We start from the raw sequence: 17,008 nt of genomic DNA, 5'->3' as shown, positions 1-17,008 counted from the left end.
CCAGAGATTGAGCCTCAGGTTTCAGATAAAATGTAAGGATAATAAAAACGGGAGGTTTGGCCTTGTTGTGCAATGGTAACAACCGTAAGGGTGGTTGAGTATGGAAGTAACAAGCATGTCCCAAGCTCTACAACTCCATGCTCAATTCCTCAAATCCCAAACCCAAAACCATCAAAACCTCTCCAACCTCTTCACCTTCGCAGCTCTCTCCCCCTCCGGAAACCTCAACTACGCTCGCCTCATCCTCAGCTCAAACCCATCTCTCAACTCTTACTACTACAACACCATCATTCGAGCTTATTCTCATTCCCTCAACCCCACCCATCATCTCCAAGCACTTTCCCTCTTCCTCTTCATGCTCCAATCACCCACCAATCACCACAATGTGCCTTTACCCGATAACTTCACTTATCCGTTTGTTTTAAAATGCTGTGCGCGCTTGAAACTTGTTCCGCAAGGAAAACAGGTTCATGGGTTGATTACGAAGATGGGTTTTGGTTCTGATTTGTATATTCAAAATGCGCTGGTTCATATGTACTCTGAAGTTGGTGAACTGGGTGTTGCACGTGAGGTGTTTGATAGAATGTTTTATAGAGATGTGGTTTCTTGGACGTCGATGATTGATGGTTTTGTTAATCATGATCTTCCTCTTGAGGCGATTGAGTTGTTTGAGAGAATGTTGGTAAGTGGGGTTGAAGTGAATGATGCTGCGGCGATTTCTGTTTTGAGAGGTTGTGCGGATTCGGGAGCGTTGAGTGTGGGGAGGAGAGTGCATGGGATTGTGAAGGAGAAGGGGATTTATTTGAAGGGTAATGTTTGTACTGCGCTTATTGATATGTATTCGAAATGTGGGTGTTTAGAGAGTGCAACAAAGGTGTTTGATGATGTTGTGGATAGAGATGTTTTTGTTTGGACTGCGATGATTTCTGGTCTTGCTTGTCACGGGATGTGCAAAGAAGCGATTGATATGTTTGTTGAAATGGAAATGTGTAATGTAGTGCCTGATGAGAGGACTGTTACGGTTGTTTTATCGGCGTGTAGGAATTCAGGCTTGGTTCGTGAAGGTTATATGTTTTTTAATGATGTCCAGAAGCGTTACGGTATGAAACCCACTATTCAACATTTTGGTTGCATGGTGGACCTTCTTGCAAGAGGAGGGTGTTTGAAGGAAGCTGAAGATTTCATTAATGCAATGCCAATGAAACCTGATGCAGTCCTTTGGAGGACCTTGATATGGGCATGCAAAGTTCACGCAGATACTGAAAGAGCCGAGCGTTTGATGAAACACCTTGAGCTGCAAGGTATGGGTAAACATGATAGTGGAAGTTACATACTTGCTAGTAATGTTTATGCGTCTGTAGGAAAGTGGTGTGACAAGGCAGAAACGAGAGAATTGATGAATAAAAAGGGGTTGGTAAAGCCACCAGGGTCTAGTAGGATTGAAATTGATGGTGTTGTTCATGAATTTGTCATGGGGGATTATAATCACCCTGAAGCAGGGAAAATATTTGTCGAATTGGATCAGATGGTAGATAAGCTGAGAAAACAAGGGTATAACCCTAAAGTATCAGAGGTAATGCTTGAGATGGATGATGAGGAGAAAGCCATTCAGTTGCTTCATCATAGTGAGAAGCTAGCGCTTGCTTATGGACTGATCAGGATACGTCCTGGGTCCAAAATCAGGATTGTAAAGAACCTAAGGTCTTGCGAGGACTGTCACGAATTCATGAAACTAATCTCTAAGGTTTACCAAAGAGACATCATCGTAAGAGACAGAATACGATTCCATCATTTCAAAAATGGGGATTGTTCTTGTAAGGATTATTGGTAGCATGAGAGTTGTCCTTGGATTAAATGTTGTAATGTGTAAAAGGAAAACTTGTAGAGAAAACCCATGTACAGTCACATGAGCTGCTAGCTTTGATACCTTATTTGGCTATCAAGACAAATTGCAAATGCCAAGAATTTTTTTTACTTGCATGGACATTTTTTCAGATTTTAAACATAAATCATGAGTGATGGCCCCTTTTTTTTTTTTTTTTTTTTATAAATACCAATAGACGGGATATAGTTCTATCCATAATCCATGACAATGTGCTTATTCAGAGTACTGCGACATAATTCAGTTTCTATTTGGTTAAGATATGGTCATATAGGACACCTAGAGATGGAGAACCAAACTCATTCTTTGGAAGTTCTTTGGTCAGATACTGTTGGCGATTTGCAGGTACGTTGCAACTGCATATGCATGTTTTTCTTCGTGAAATACTTACCTTCGTGTATGTCATTACATTCTGTTCTTTAACTAAAGATATTTCTACTTGATAATTTATCAAGTTGTTTCATTGAATATACATTTTTATTAGATTATGTGTTGTCAAATCATTAAGTACTTACACTTTGAAAGATGATAACTATTTAGAAAGGTTGATTTTTTAATGACTTGCATACACAGACTTAGATAATTATGTCAAAAACTTTGCATTAAGAATGAACCAAAATTATACTTGTTGATGATAATTGTACTTATTCCCCCAAGTCGTATTCATATGGAGATAAGATTAAAAATATGAAGTTTTGCACTCAACAAAATTAGATTGAATGCTGTATAATACATTGTTTAGATTTACAGTGTCACATAAGTTTGAACTTAATGTAGCTTACAAACTATCAAAATCTCTTTACAGGTTGTCCCTATCCTTTCTTTTTGGCATTCACAGTTGATTTTTAAAATTAATGATTGAATTGAACAAATAATTTATCTAGCCAGAATAAGAGTCCGAATTAAAATTCATAATTATAATCAAACTTCATGGACCTATCTCCAGTCCCGTCACAGAATCCAATTTCATATTTTTCGTCAGAGTGATAGGAGTCCGGATTAAAGACAAGCAAAACAATGTAATTTTATTAAAAACCAGAATTGTTCAGAAGATAGTCCTTGTAATCCCAGAGCTAAATGCTGCTCAAATAAGAGATGAATCTCTCTGTTCCCAACCAAAAGGTTTCTAACAGTAAAGATGCTTGAATGATCTCCCTATTTTCCTCCTTCTCCTTATATTCCCTCACCTTTTCTAACAAAATGCCACATCATACAACTCCTCTCCAACTTCCCTATTCGGTTTAGTTGTTGGGCTTAGGCCTAAGCCCAGAGTCCTATCAGAGTTAGTCATGTTCAGAAAACTTTGAACTATTCTAATTAAAAAACTTCCAACTATTGTCATGGAAAGAAAAAAAAAGAGAAATTTTGGACTAGATAATCAAAAATAAATTAATGCCATATGTTTCTTATTGTATGGTTTCTATTTGGAGGAATTCTTTGAAGGTTTTGAACCTGAAAAAATGCTATAAAATGAAATTGTTCACCTTATATACGTCGATAGAAGGAGGGGGTGAATAGAAAACAGCAACAATCAATAAAAAAAGCTAAGATGAATTCGGCTAGTTTAAAATTGTTTCTAATGAAATTGTTTTTTAATTCTCATAGTTTAACATGATTATTGTCCTGATAATAGTTCTGCTCTGACGGTGAAGCAAACTGATTCCCTCGTGTTTGTAGTTTGTAACATGGGTTTGGTTGGTAACATGCACCCAACTATTCAACCACTGAAGAAAGCTGCTTAGATCTTTTGTCCAAAATCAAGAATTTGAGAATTAATAATTGATTATGTGAACAGAAAAATTCAAAATCTAGAATAGTCTGACTGGTGGACAATTATCAATCAATTAAGGAGCAAATTACTGGGGGCAAAATAGGAATCAAGGACGCTTTAAATTCTGACATCAATCTTGAACTATAAACATGAAGGAATGCTTCTCTGAAGTTAAACTTCATTTTAAAGGTTAAAGTGAGAGATCTAAACCATTGCTGATATACTGTCATTTATGATAAAATAGAACTTGTTTGCTGTCTTATGATCTCTGTGAAGTCACCATCTATATTATAAAATGACATTTCTTATTGTTTACTACTTTGTAGCATTGAACTTGAGAAACTGACAGGAGCTGTTTTTAAATTTATCAGATTACTTCCATGGTCAGGAACCTATATGAATTGCTTCATAACTTAACCTTAATTTTGATTCCAAGTGGTATCAGTTTCTGTACTTTTGTCAGTTCATGAGGCAATATTCCCTATTAGTTTTTCAGGAATATTGCCAACTTCAATTCTTAGAAAATTTTAATTTCATGTGTTTCTGGTTACCGTATGAGTTTTTACTGAAAATCTGTGTTTGCAAAGGGAAAAGAATAGTGTCTCCAATACTAAATAGTACTACTTCCCTCTCACCCTCTCCCTTTCTAATAATGCTCAGTTACACCATACTTAAGAATATTTTTAGAGTTTACGGATATACTCACTGAACCGACATCTAATGAGAACTCATTATATTATATTTTACATTGACGGTGCACGTCCCCTTTTCTCACAATTTTTTGGATCCTTAGACGAAATGGTAATAACTACTAGAAACTCACACACAACCGTGAGTACTACTAGGGTTCGAACCTTGGTGATGACGTCCTGCCTAGCAATATCAGCTTTTGTCAGATGAGCTAGGATTTGCAAACCCTTTTTCTCACACTTTTAACTCATTATATATATTGATTAACTCATTTTTAAGAAGATGGCATATTCTAGAGCACACTTGCTGAATGACATCACTTTAACCTACTTCAATTAGATCTTAATTAAAATACTAAACTTCTGTCAAATGTAATCAGAGTTAGGACAACTTTTTACCAAAGCATGTGAACCATTCAATTGCATGGCTGGCCACATGCTCACCCCCCTTTCCAATAAACAATACCCTAAACTTTAATTTCAAAACATGTAATCAAATATTCTAATCCAAAAAGAAAGCATCATGGGAGATTTCATCACCCATGCCTCTATTTTCTAATGTTTGCACCTATATCAATACATCATATAGACCCCATACTTAGAATAATAGAATTATATGTAAACCAGAACAGCAAAGGACACCGACTTTCATAACTTCTGTTGCTGGTTTAAATTAATGTCTTCACTGTCCCGTTAAATCGGCTCAGTTAGTATCTGTGCAGGGACATCAAATGCAGGAGCACCCAAAAAAAATATTAATGTCTTCAAATTTTTTGTTCGTTTTAAGCAAAGGAAAATGAAATGTAAATTTGAGTGGTTTCACCTTTATAACTTTACTTTGTCACTTAGGCAAATAATGGAAACCAAGTAAGAGTCACCATTTTGTAGCTTAACCAAGCCTAGTATGGGAATCTTATCAGTTAGTATATTTAACTCAAAACAAAAAACAGGCACCAAAAAAGTTTCTATTTTAGAAGTGATTACCAAATACTCCAATATACAAAACTTGATAATTGGTTTAATGTATTTTTTTGACTTATTACTTCTTTTACTGTCTTTTTCTAATAATGGTTTTGAATGATAATATATAACCTTGATGTATGAGAAACTTTATTATCTGATTGAAATAATATTCTGAGAATCTTTGTTCCTTTACAGACAATCTTGCATTCCTTCACATAACATAACATATAGCACTATTATGGAGCATCACTAAAAGATGTATATGATTCATGCTTTTATTTCATGACCACTATATTGTCCATTCATCTATTTCCCTTTTGTAAACTGGGAATTATTCTTTCTTCATTTGTGTACCAGAGTTAAGGGAAATGTTATTAATGGAAAAAGATATGTTTGATAAGAAATAAAGCATATACGGTTTTATTCCTTACTAGAGATTAAAATTGAAAATAAAATAATCAATTGTTTAGACTCAAGTAGATAATGAACTTCAACTAAAGATAAATTAAATCGTTTAGAAGAATTGAAGTTCGAATCATGAATGAAACAATTATTTGTCGGATTTTACTTATTTATCGGCTAAATTCTGAATTACCGGACACATTTTTCTTTAGAAACGAGAGGGTTAAGACTATACAACAATAATAACAGCAATAAGCTTTATACCAATTATACCACTAAGAGCATAAATATAGGGGGTGGTATTTGCCACATGTACCACTTGTGTCATAATAGTATGGATAATTGAATGCAAATGGTGTAGTATTACATAACCACCATATCCAAATAATGCTACGGTGCTTTTCAATTTTTTAGTGTATATTGTGTGATTAGTGGGACCCATTTTAAGTTTTTAGATGGGTAGTATGAATATTTACAAATTTTAATTAGTGGTTTAAATAATTGAGAAGTGTGAAATAATATATTATATTAAGTGGGGTCCATTTATACCACCAAATTGGGTGGTATGGATGTGGATGCTCTAAGTGGGATCGGCTACATGGATTAAGATAGTCAAACACAAGATCTTAAGTAGGATCGGACGGTCTCTGAAAGATCTTAAAACTATGATCGTAGCACGATACTTAAGATCTTATCGAAGGGTAAAATGGTCATTTGACATACACACACAAGGACATGAAAATTATAATACATGGAAAAATAATTAGAATACTTTTTTGGTGCACTTTGTGGTCAAGATCATGGATCGTAAGATCTTACGATCTTACGTGTTGAAGTTGTCTTTTATATGATTATCATGATACGATAATACATAATATCTTAGATGATTCGACTTGTTTGTTTGATTTATGTTTTTTGAGCTACTTATCTTACGACCGATGATCTTGACCACAAAGTGCACGGAAAAAGTTTTTTCGGAGATTGTGGCACTAAAAGACAACTTCAGCACATAAGATCGTAAAACCCAACACTCGATCTTGACTATACTGACATGAATTAACTTTTTTTCATAATGTTCTATCTAAAACCATATTTTTATCCAAATTGTTAATCTCGAGATTTTTCTTCTTCTATGGGTTAGGATGATAATTGTGGATAAAATAAGTTTCAAATAATATATTGAATTTCTGTCCATTATGTTTAAGAGAAGATTATAATTCCTTATTCTGTTTGAAACATCAAATGATTCTTTCAAATTTATTGTCAACCTTCCAATTGAAATATTGGTACATGCAAAGAAATATATGCCAATTCAATGGTGGCCATTAAGTTTCTATGATGGATATTGGAGCTTTTTTTAATCTCTATATGGTTTTAACTATTGGACTACTTTCCATGTAAGTTACTCTTTGTTTGAACAACTAAAGATTGCATGTTGATATTATTGAAGAGTGCGTTTGGTTTAAGTTATTAAAATTAAAATTGGAAAAGGGTGTGGGAAGAAAATTCCACCAAGGTGAAAATGAAATTTGTATTTTTAATATCCTATTCTATACCCACCACCTCTATCATAATATTCTAACTTATGATCATATCAAAAAAAAAATATTTTAAACTTGTAATTTTAAACCATCTCATTTTAATATTCTAACTTTCTAATTAAATAAGTAATTAAATTTCAACCATTTAAATTAGTCTATACTACAAATTTTATTAGTCTATTGCAAGTGAAATGGATTTTTGTTTGGACTTGTAAACAAATATCTTTCAATGAAAAAACTATTCCATCCTTTCCAAAAGAAGTGTTATGTTTGAAATAATTATTTGTCCTAAATAAATGTCACTTTAAATTTTCAATGTAATTTTAATCTTTAGTTTTCAATTGTGTTCTCTCATTAATACTTTATATTTATTATTTTTTAACCTTTGTATTAGTAATAATAAGAATTCACCAATAGTTGATAAGGACTATTTGATAAAATTATCTTTCTTTTTTATTATGAAAATGTGAAAAGTATGACACTTATTTTGAAAGTGAAGAATAATATCCTCTAAATGACGCTTAAGCATTCAAAAGGGTGCATTGGTCATTTCATATTGGCATGGGATGTTCTAATGTAAACGAACATATATCATCTTTAATTGCCTCTATTAAAGTTTTTAGTGATTGATGATGTATATAAAGAGAGGATATTAACCTCATCTGCTATAAAGTTGAGACTTGAGGAAAATCTTTAAAGAAATTGTTGGATGTTTTGGAGGGGAGAAAATATGTTATTTTTCATTTTTAAATTATAAGGCGTTAAAAAAATTTAAGTGTTATATAATTATTTATCGTATTACTCTTTTAGAAATATTAAGGGGGTGACAAGCTTAAGAGAATGAGATGAGAGGAAGAAGAGAAAAATCTTTATTTATTTTTATTTTTGTAAAAAAAAATAAAAAGATAAATGTATGATTAATATTTTTAATTTTAATTTTTAAAATTTTGCGACAACATAGAATTTTAAAAAAATTAAATCATCTCTCAATTTAATTTTTTAAATTCCTCCATGTTTAAAATATTCTATTGTTATGAACAAAATATATAATGCAAATTAAATGACTATTATTGCTTTTATTTTATTTTCATGATTCATTTTCTTCAAAGACTTCTCTTCCTAATCTTCCAAAGAAGATCCCAAAGAAAACAACTTGCCTAAGTACACACACATGAACCATATTCATAAACAACACTTGTTTGATTATTTTTGAGTTGTTATCAAAACTTTGGTATTTTATGGAACAACACGTACCATACAAAGACATGTGCATGTACTTATTATTCATAAAATAAATTAAAAAATGACATGTGTATGAAGAAAAAAATATCTTAATTATTTTATATTTGTTCCCGTTGTTTAAGACGTAGAAGTGTAAAGTTTTCGAATATTAGGTATAGCTAGGTAGGGGAAAAGAACTTAATTTTCATAGTTAAAAAATATTAGGAAAATGTTGTGTCGTTCACTTAATTACAAAATTTGTCAAAATATCTTACATGTTTTGGGATTAAAAAATTGTTGATAAGACAACAAGCAACTATTGAGAGCAAGAGAACAAAATTTCACCTCAACGTGTATAGTGCATGAAAGAAGTTTTAGGCTCTGTTTGGTAAGCCATATTTTCGAGCTTATAGCTTATGTCTTATGTCTTATAAACTCATATGATAATTTAGACCCGTTTGGTAACAGTCTTTTCATCACGAGCTTATAGCTTATTTTACTAGCTTATAGCTTATTTTCTAGACGCTATTTCAAATAGCGTTTTAGCTTATGTCTTATAGCTTATCATTTTTTCTTCCTTTTTTATCCTTATTATTTTAATTAAAATTCATTTTTAACCCTTATAATTTATTTTAATTTAAAATAAAATAAATATATATTAAATATCTTTTATGTCATTTTACATTTATAAGTTAATTGAACCGCTAATTTTATCAAACACTTCAATTAGCTTATAAACTATCAGTCTCAACCATCCGCTATAAGCTATAAGTCATCAGTCATCAACCATCAGTCATAAGCTATAAGCTATCAGCTAGCTTATCAGCCAACCGCTATTTTTACCAAACAGACCCTTAATGTTTTTGAGTGAAATTATTTTATCTTTATATTGGGTTAGTCTGTTTTGCTAGCTGACTAGCTAGACTTTTTAATTCAAAAAATTAAATCAATTTTCTTAATTTAATTTAATTAGGAGATTAAAATAGGCAGTCCTTTCTTTAAATAAAAAAAAAAACAATTGAAATGTTACCTTAAATTAAAAAAAAAAAAAAGGCGAGGAAGATGGTGATCTCAATTAGGTCGACATCACTCTTCTAACTAAAATTGTTGCAATTGAAATGTTACTTAAATTAAAATTAAAAAAAAACGAGCATGTCTATCTACAAATTGTTTAAAGAATATTTAAAACTTTATCTATTGTCAAATGGTAAAAGAGAAGAATAATGCGAAACACAATAAAATTAATATAAAATTAAATATATAAAATGTTTAATAATAACCATTCTCTCATAAAATTCACAACTAATTTCTCTCAAAAGAAATTAAGAAATACTCATCTTTAAATATTTCTCTCAAAATTTAATCACTAATTTTTTTTCTCTTTATTTGTTGGATGTAGCATGCACTTTTCACTTGTTATTACAAATAAAACCACACTACTTTTGTAGGTAACAAAAAATGACAAAGAGGTTTTATCTCTTTCTCTCTCCCCAAGCATGTACTTGAATTTCTTTATACCTTTCTTATTTCTAATTATTTTTATTTTATTTCTTTTTGCTTATTCTTCTTTCTCTCTTTTTTGACCTACACTGATTTCAATCGATCTTCACACCTCGATCAAACATTGGCCCTTATCATTCAATTATTCTAGTAGACCAACTGAAATTGAACATAACTCTAATTTTTAAATTGCCGCCACCTTAGTTAGCATATCAATTAGGTTATCACTTCCTTGAAACTTGCTTAATGTTAACACATCATCCTCAAGAAGAGATCTGATGAAGTAATAATGAAGACCAATATGTTTTATTCTTGAATGAAATGGTGAATTCTTTGCCAAATGTATCACACTGACACTATAATTGTACAAAACATTTTTTCCCTATGTAAAATCCAACTCCGTTAACAATCCTTGAAGCCATATCAATTCTTTGCTAGATTTTGTTACTGCTACATACTCAGCCTCTATAATGGATAAATCAACAATCTTTTCTATATGTGATATTCAGCTGACTCCCTTAGTACCAGTGATGAATATATAGTCGATTATACTTCTTCAATGATCATCATCACCAACACAGTCTGCATCAACGTAGCGCTCTACTTTTATTTCTCCTTTGCCAAAGTACAAACATTTCTTAGTGGTGTCTCGTAGATACCTCAAAATCCACTTAACTTATTTCTTAAGAGCTTTACTTGGATTCAACATAAACATACTAATAATTCCCACTGTATGGCCAATGTCTTGTCTCTTATAGACCATTGCGTACATCAAGCTTACAATGGCTAAAGCATATGGAAGGTTAGCCATGATTTCTCTTTCTTCATTGAAATTTTGTTCCTCAAGGGACATATGTTGGACCAGATTTCTAGGACAACTTGTCCAGAAATAACATAATATGACAACAATAATATTTCAAGGTAAAAATAATAAAGAACATAAGAAAATTGGTAATCGAGTTCAGTGCAAACCACACCTACTCCAGTTTATTCACTTATAACTTGTTCAATTGAAGTCTAATCCCGGTCTAACCTTAAAATCTTAAACTCGTAGGCATATTGGTTTGATACCTACTCCAGTTTTGATTACCTTGTTAGGTGAGGGTTCTAATTGATTAGGAGCATTCAATTTAGGCAGGTGGGCGTTAGAACTAGTTGTTGCGCTGATTTTCATGGTTGTAATCAATTATTTGGTGCGCCAAAATTTTGAATTTGAATTCATCTAATCGATTGGGTCATGAGCCTAATAGAGTATTTAGGGCATTTCATCTTTTTGGACTTTTTAGGACTTGTATTGAACTTTAGCTTAGTATCACTTCTTTTTGAACCTTGGACAATTTATTAGCACCCCTTTCTTGACACAAATTAAAAACCCATATATTTTATTACCAAAGTTTTTTTAAACGGATGGACGATTGTTAAAAGCACTTATTTAAATGGTTAATTATATTTTTTCTGATCATTCAACCTTTAAATAATGTACTATCTTGATTACTAAGTAACCTTGATAAATACTCTTCATTTCGAGGAAGTAACAACATATTATTGCAGATCCTTCTCTATGGATCATTGGATATCAGAGTTGGTTAATACATACAAGATAAATATTTCTACGGTAGACTGGTCTTCTCATCCTACTAAGAGTTTAGTTAATCATCAAAGACCAGAGATGTTGAGACTATCCTCAACGAGGCTTGCTTTGATCATGATCATTGATATACACCATCAACGAGCAACATTGGACCATATATAGACTTTAATTCAAACTATTGTATGCTCAAAGGTATATTTTTGCTTTGCTCAACTTCATTTAATATGCACTAAGACTTCATTAAAGCTGTAAAACATCCCTACAAAACAAACTAGATTTTCAGCTTTAGCACCCATATTTTCTTGAGCCCTGGTGTGTTAGTGGCTCTAAGAGGTCTAGGGTTACTGGATACCTTTATACCTTCTCAATTTATCAAAGCAAAACGAATCTAAATGGCCAAAATTTTCACAGAGAACAGTTATAAACATGTCGATTTACTTTCTTCCAATTTAATTCTTTATTATGTGTTCTACTAGACTTAAATCCTAATCCAGTTTTATTTAAGGAAGGCCTTTGATTTGATACAATTAAGTAAAGTTTTTCTTTCCCCATACTTAGGGTTTCATGTTAATATGTTACTTTCTTTTTCATCTAGACACAAGTATCTCATATTTCAGCTAGGTTTTTAATATTAGTTATTACGTGCTTAAGCATTTCATTATTCTTTTCTAGAAACTCAAGATAATATTTAAGGTCTAAGTTACACTTCTTAATAGACAGTTCTTTCGAAGGAGATCACTGGAGTTGACTTGTTTTTGCATGAGTGTGTTGATGAAGTTGCCGAGGATTCTTCTAGCCTTTATCTCATACCTTCATTCTTAAGTAAATGAAATAATTAATTCAACCTCTCAATAATTTCTTCTTTCTTTGATTTTTCTTGAAAGTCATAAACATTCACATCTCTCGATTTAAGGATTGGATCAGATTTCTGATTCCAATTCTTAACTCTTAGATATTTGTTATTGTCAAACGTTATAACATTATTTTCAAATTTTCTAAATTTAGAGAAGAATTTATTAATACAACATTCATCCTCTTTGCCTCATGTGTTCATTCGATATTGTTTGACACTTGGAGAAACTCCATATATCATTTCAAGTGTGTCCTACATTTCCTTAGCGGGCACACAATTAAGAACATAGAAACATTGAATATCATCTAAAGACGTAACTAAAAAATTATTTGATTTGAAATCAACTTCAAACTTTCTCTTTTCCTCTATGGTCCAAAGAAAATTTGGTTTATCTACTACTTCTCCACAAGCGCCGTTAGTTATAGTTCCCCACAGTTCATGATTAAGACTTTGAATGAAAATTTTAAATATAGATATCCATAGTTCAAACCTATAACCATTAAACGATGGAGGTGAGTTTAGGAAAGATCTCGTGTTAAAAATAGTGTTGGAAGTCATCCTCCTCCTAAGACAATTAGTCTTTGAACCAGAGTTAGACTCTGATGCCACTTGTTGAATATGTGACTCCATACACAAGAGGGGTGTGAATTTTAGGGTTTTGAAAAAATGTTGGTTAAAAAAAATTATTTCTAAATCAAATTTTAAAACCATTTTCTAAAAACGGTTGGATATGCAGTAGAAAATCAAAATAAAGAAACTAAGCAAAAAGTAAAAATGTTTAGGGAAGAGAGATAACACCCGAGACTTATAGAGGGTAGGTCTAAAGGAAATGACCTACTCTTCTCCCCAAGAATTAATCTGGAGAGTGTCCAATAATGCTTGAGAGATTTTAGAAGGAAAAAAAATGAAGTTTCATGTTTACTTCAAATCAAACAACGAACGGTGGAATGAAACGATTAGTCTTCACACCAAACAAGAATGGAGCTTTGAGCGGTTAGTCTCTAAGTGAAACGGAGATTTTGTACCAACTTATCTTGAACCAAGATGGAGTTTTTAATTGGCTATCTTCCGAACTGAACTGATGTTTTGTACCAGTCTGACCACAAACCAAACCGAGATTTTATACCAGGTTGACCACAAACCAACTAAGCTTTTGTAAAGGTTGAGCTCAAGACCGGTGTGGAGATTTTTCGCTGGTTATTCTTCACGAACCCAAAAAGGGACCTTATTAACAAGTGGCAGATCGCACGAACCAAATGGGGACTAACATTAATCATCCAAAAAGAGCTTTTAGTAGGTTCAACTCCAAACTCAAACAAACACTTCCTAATGAAGAATAATTCACTCAAGAGGAAAAATAAATCTTGGTGAATTTACTATAATATCCCTTCTAGAATAACTTTCTCACTAAACAAAAGAACTTTTCTCAAAGCAATATGACTAAGAATGTGTGAGAGAATGAAATATATTTTAGAGAGACAATAAGAGAGCGAAAGGCGAGATATCTCATACTTTAAAGGATGTTACATCTTTATGTGTTATCATCATTAAAATCGTGATGTTATCAGGGATAGACATATCTTGCTTGTTTATGAGCTTCGATCACGTCCTAATAAAACTTGCAAGCACATAGATCCACAAACATTTCAAAGAAGACGCGTCTAAAGAAAGGAATAGAGATCACGAAAAATTATTTCGGAAATAGTAAGAGTTTGAGCAAGAAAGTAAAAAAAAAAAAAAAGAGAATAAATTAGACGATTTCCTCATATTTATACAATACAAGTTAGAACTAAGAGGTGAAAGAAGAAGAAAAATCTAAGGGATGAAAAATTAATGGATACTTGAGATCGCGCATTCAACTGTAATTGGATTACACATATCCCCTGTTGGACTGAAGCACAGAGTATTGAAATTCTTGGTAAAAATTCACTATCAAATCTCAATTCACATTCCATTCATAACCAGGAAAGGTCCCCCAAATCAAAATTCAACCATAAGATTAATACAACATTGCTGAAACTTTCTAGAAAACAATAATAAAACTTTCTAGAAAATATTTGACCACCTATTGCAATTCTATCTTATTTAATAGATTAATTTACATAATTGCTTACATAAGTACCTAGTTTACACCATACACTAATTTTATAATTGAAGTCATATACAAGCTGCCAATATAAATACATAGTTTTCTTTACTCCATCCAATTAAAACTACTTTATGAGTAAAAGTTGGCGTGCTTACTTTTCCTATATATCTATGAGCAAAGCAGCCTTTGCTATTGCAAGAAACTCTCCATCCTTCTTTTATTTTTTTCTAACACATCCTTCCAAAACATACAATAAATAGAAAGAAAAATAGGTATAAACCTCACAAATAATTAGTAAGTTATTTAAGTGCTTAAGTTTCTCCATGTGACTAAACCACATGCTGGACCATTAATTTAATGAGATTGATTCATGCAAGAAAAGTACTCACAGAACTTAACATGGCATATGCAAACCATAGATTAACATACATATAGTTCATTGCACGTGGAATTATGTGATAGTACATAGAAAATGAGCGCACTAATGTCTTGATATTTAACTAAAAAATATGACTTTTCATTACTTTCCAAGAACTTGGTGTAACAGCTTTTGCTTTAGCTCAAAGTTATAACTGATATATTTGTGTTTCCAAAGGCAAACCAACATGAAAATGGGAACTTATATGTCTTTACTTAAGGGTAGCACCTACAAAATGGTGCACCCCCACACTTATTGCTAAAGTGTACTAATCTATACAATGTCTATGTTACATCACTTTTGTGTAATCTACACTGCCAATTGATTGTATAAACAAGTGCTATGCATGTGGGTGGACACTATATCACAATAGTTAGCCAATATGGGAACTAACTTGGTGTAAGTGGTTAGTTTAGGGTTCGATTTTTAATCTCTGATCGACAATTTACACGTAATATGTAGAGTTCTTTGTTTATGATACACTTCAATTAAATAATTGAATTGAAACGAACTGAATCATAATAAAAGATTATCTGAACCATTTTAATTTATTCTAAATTGAATCGAACCAAAAAGATTGATTTGATATATTGATTTGAAATGCTGATTCGTACAACATGATTCAGTTTATTAACCAAACATATCAATTTGATAATTTTAACTGCAGTTTAGTTCAACGGTTGAATTCGGTTTGGTAGTTTTTTTTACCTGTCTCAAGTAATATGTAATTTTGTTTGGAGTGACTCTGAATGTTAGGCAATAGAAAAGACAAATAAATAGCTGTAGACACATAATGATTCAAATTAATTGAGGTTAGAAATATCAAAAATACAAGAGACAAATAGCATCCGTAGATGTTTGTGTGTTTGCTATATGAAGGAATTTCTTGTAAGTTGAAAAATAAAAACTAATATGACGATATGAGAAATTAATTAGGTGTGTGCCATGGCCAACTCTCCACAGCACCTGTCCCTTTCTTTTTGCTGCTAACTTTTGGACTTTTCCTTTTCTAATAAGATCCGTATCTCTAGTCATTACTTGAACCTTCACAACACAAACTCAATATGTGTTATTTTCAGCTATATTTGAAATCTTAGTACACCTTTTACTAGTAATAAACACTCTTAACTCGCATTTAAGACTTGTTACTTTAGCCAACAAATATTGATATTCTTATGTTATTCACTCTTAATTTGCATTTAAGACTTGTTAGTTTAAATTTGGAACTTTGATTAGGTTGTAATGGCAAATACCGATATTAATAGATTATACACTTTCGTTCAAGTTTAAATTCAAAACTTTGATCTAGTTTAACTGACAAAGTTAATATTATTAGACTAGACCATTTCATCTATGTTCAAATTCGAGTATTTGAACGAGTTTGAATAAATAAAAAAAATCAATATTACTAAATCGGATACGCTTAACAGAATTTAAATTTGAAATTCGTTTCTAAAACTCATTTTAATTGATAAATATCGTTTCTAAGAATCATTTTGATCAATAAATATCAATATTGTTAGATTGAATATTTCTATTAAAGTATAAATTTGAGACATGGACTTGTTACAACAAACAAATAACAATATTACTATATTAGACACTTGTGTATCTTATTTTCATGTGATACTTGCTACTTAGTCTCTAGATAAAATTAAAACACCTTCAATTTACCTCTTACCTTGTTAAATTATCATATTTTGTGTGAATAGTGAAACTCAATTAATTACCTACTCCATGTATCAATAGAAACCCAATGAAAAAACATTAATATCATGCTATGTAAAGATAAATTAAAAAAGGTAAACTTTATGCTTATGCACAAACCCACTAATTAAAAGATTGATCTCGCATGCAATGTATTAATATGTCTAAGTTCAATCAAGAATTACTATTATCATATTATAATATTATATATCATATACAAATTCAACTTTGTCCACTCAACTATAATTGAGCAAGTTCCAAATTTGTACACCATCTCATTTTTAGTCAAACAAATCTCTAATTTCCGGATACAAACATAAATATAATAAATCATACAAAAAATCAATGACTAACTAAATTTAAAAAATAAAAAAAATCAAA

At 31.5% G+C, this 17,008-nt stretch overlaps 1 protein-coding gene across 1 annotated transcript; it reads left to right on the top strand.

Moving 5' to 3' along the window:
- On the top strand, nucleotides 1-4,048 carry LOC131660423 (pentatricopeptide repeat-containing protein At4g21065-like). Its single transcript, XM_058929666.1, has one exon. The coding sequence runs from the start codon at nucleotides 101-103 to the stop codon at nucleotides 1,829-1,831; it is 1,731 nt and encodes a 576-aa protein (XP_058785649.1). The 5' UTR covers nucleotides 1-100; the 3' UTR covers nucleotides 1,832-4,048.
- The last annotated feature ends 12,960 nt before the right edge of the window (nucleotides 4,049-17,008 follow it).

Source organism: Vicia villosa, linkage group LG3 (assembly GCF_029867415.1).
Source record: "Vicia villosa cultivar HV-30 ecotype Madison, WI linkage group LG3, Vvil1.0, whole genome shotgun sequence".
In the NCBI taxonomy this organism is placed as follows: domain Eukaryota; kingdom Viridiplantae; phylum Streptophyta; class Magnoliopsida; order Fabales; family Fabaceae; genus Vicia; species Vicia villosa.
The sequence above is the reverse complement of the archived record's forward strand: the minus strand, read 5'-3'. Positions and strand labels throughout refer to the sequence as shown.

What these genes read in the sequence shown, in the direction of transcription:
- LOC131660423 (XM_058929666.1), top strand. Translation starts at nt 101, where the DNA reads ATGGAAGTAACAAGCATGTCCCAAGCTCTACAACTCCATGCTCAATTC.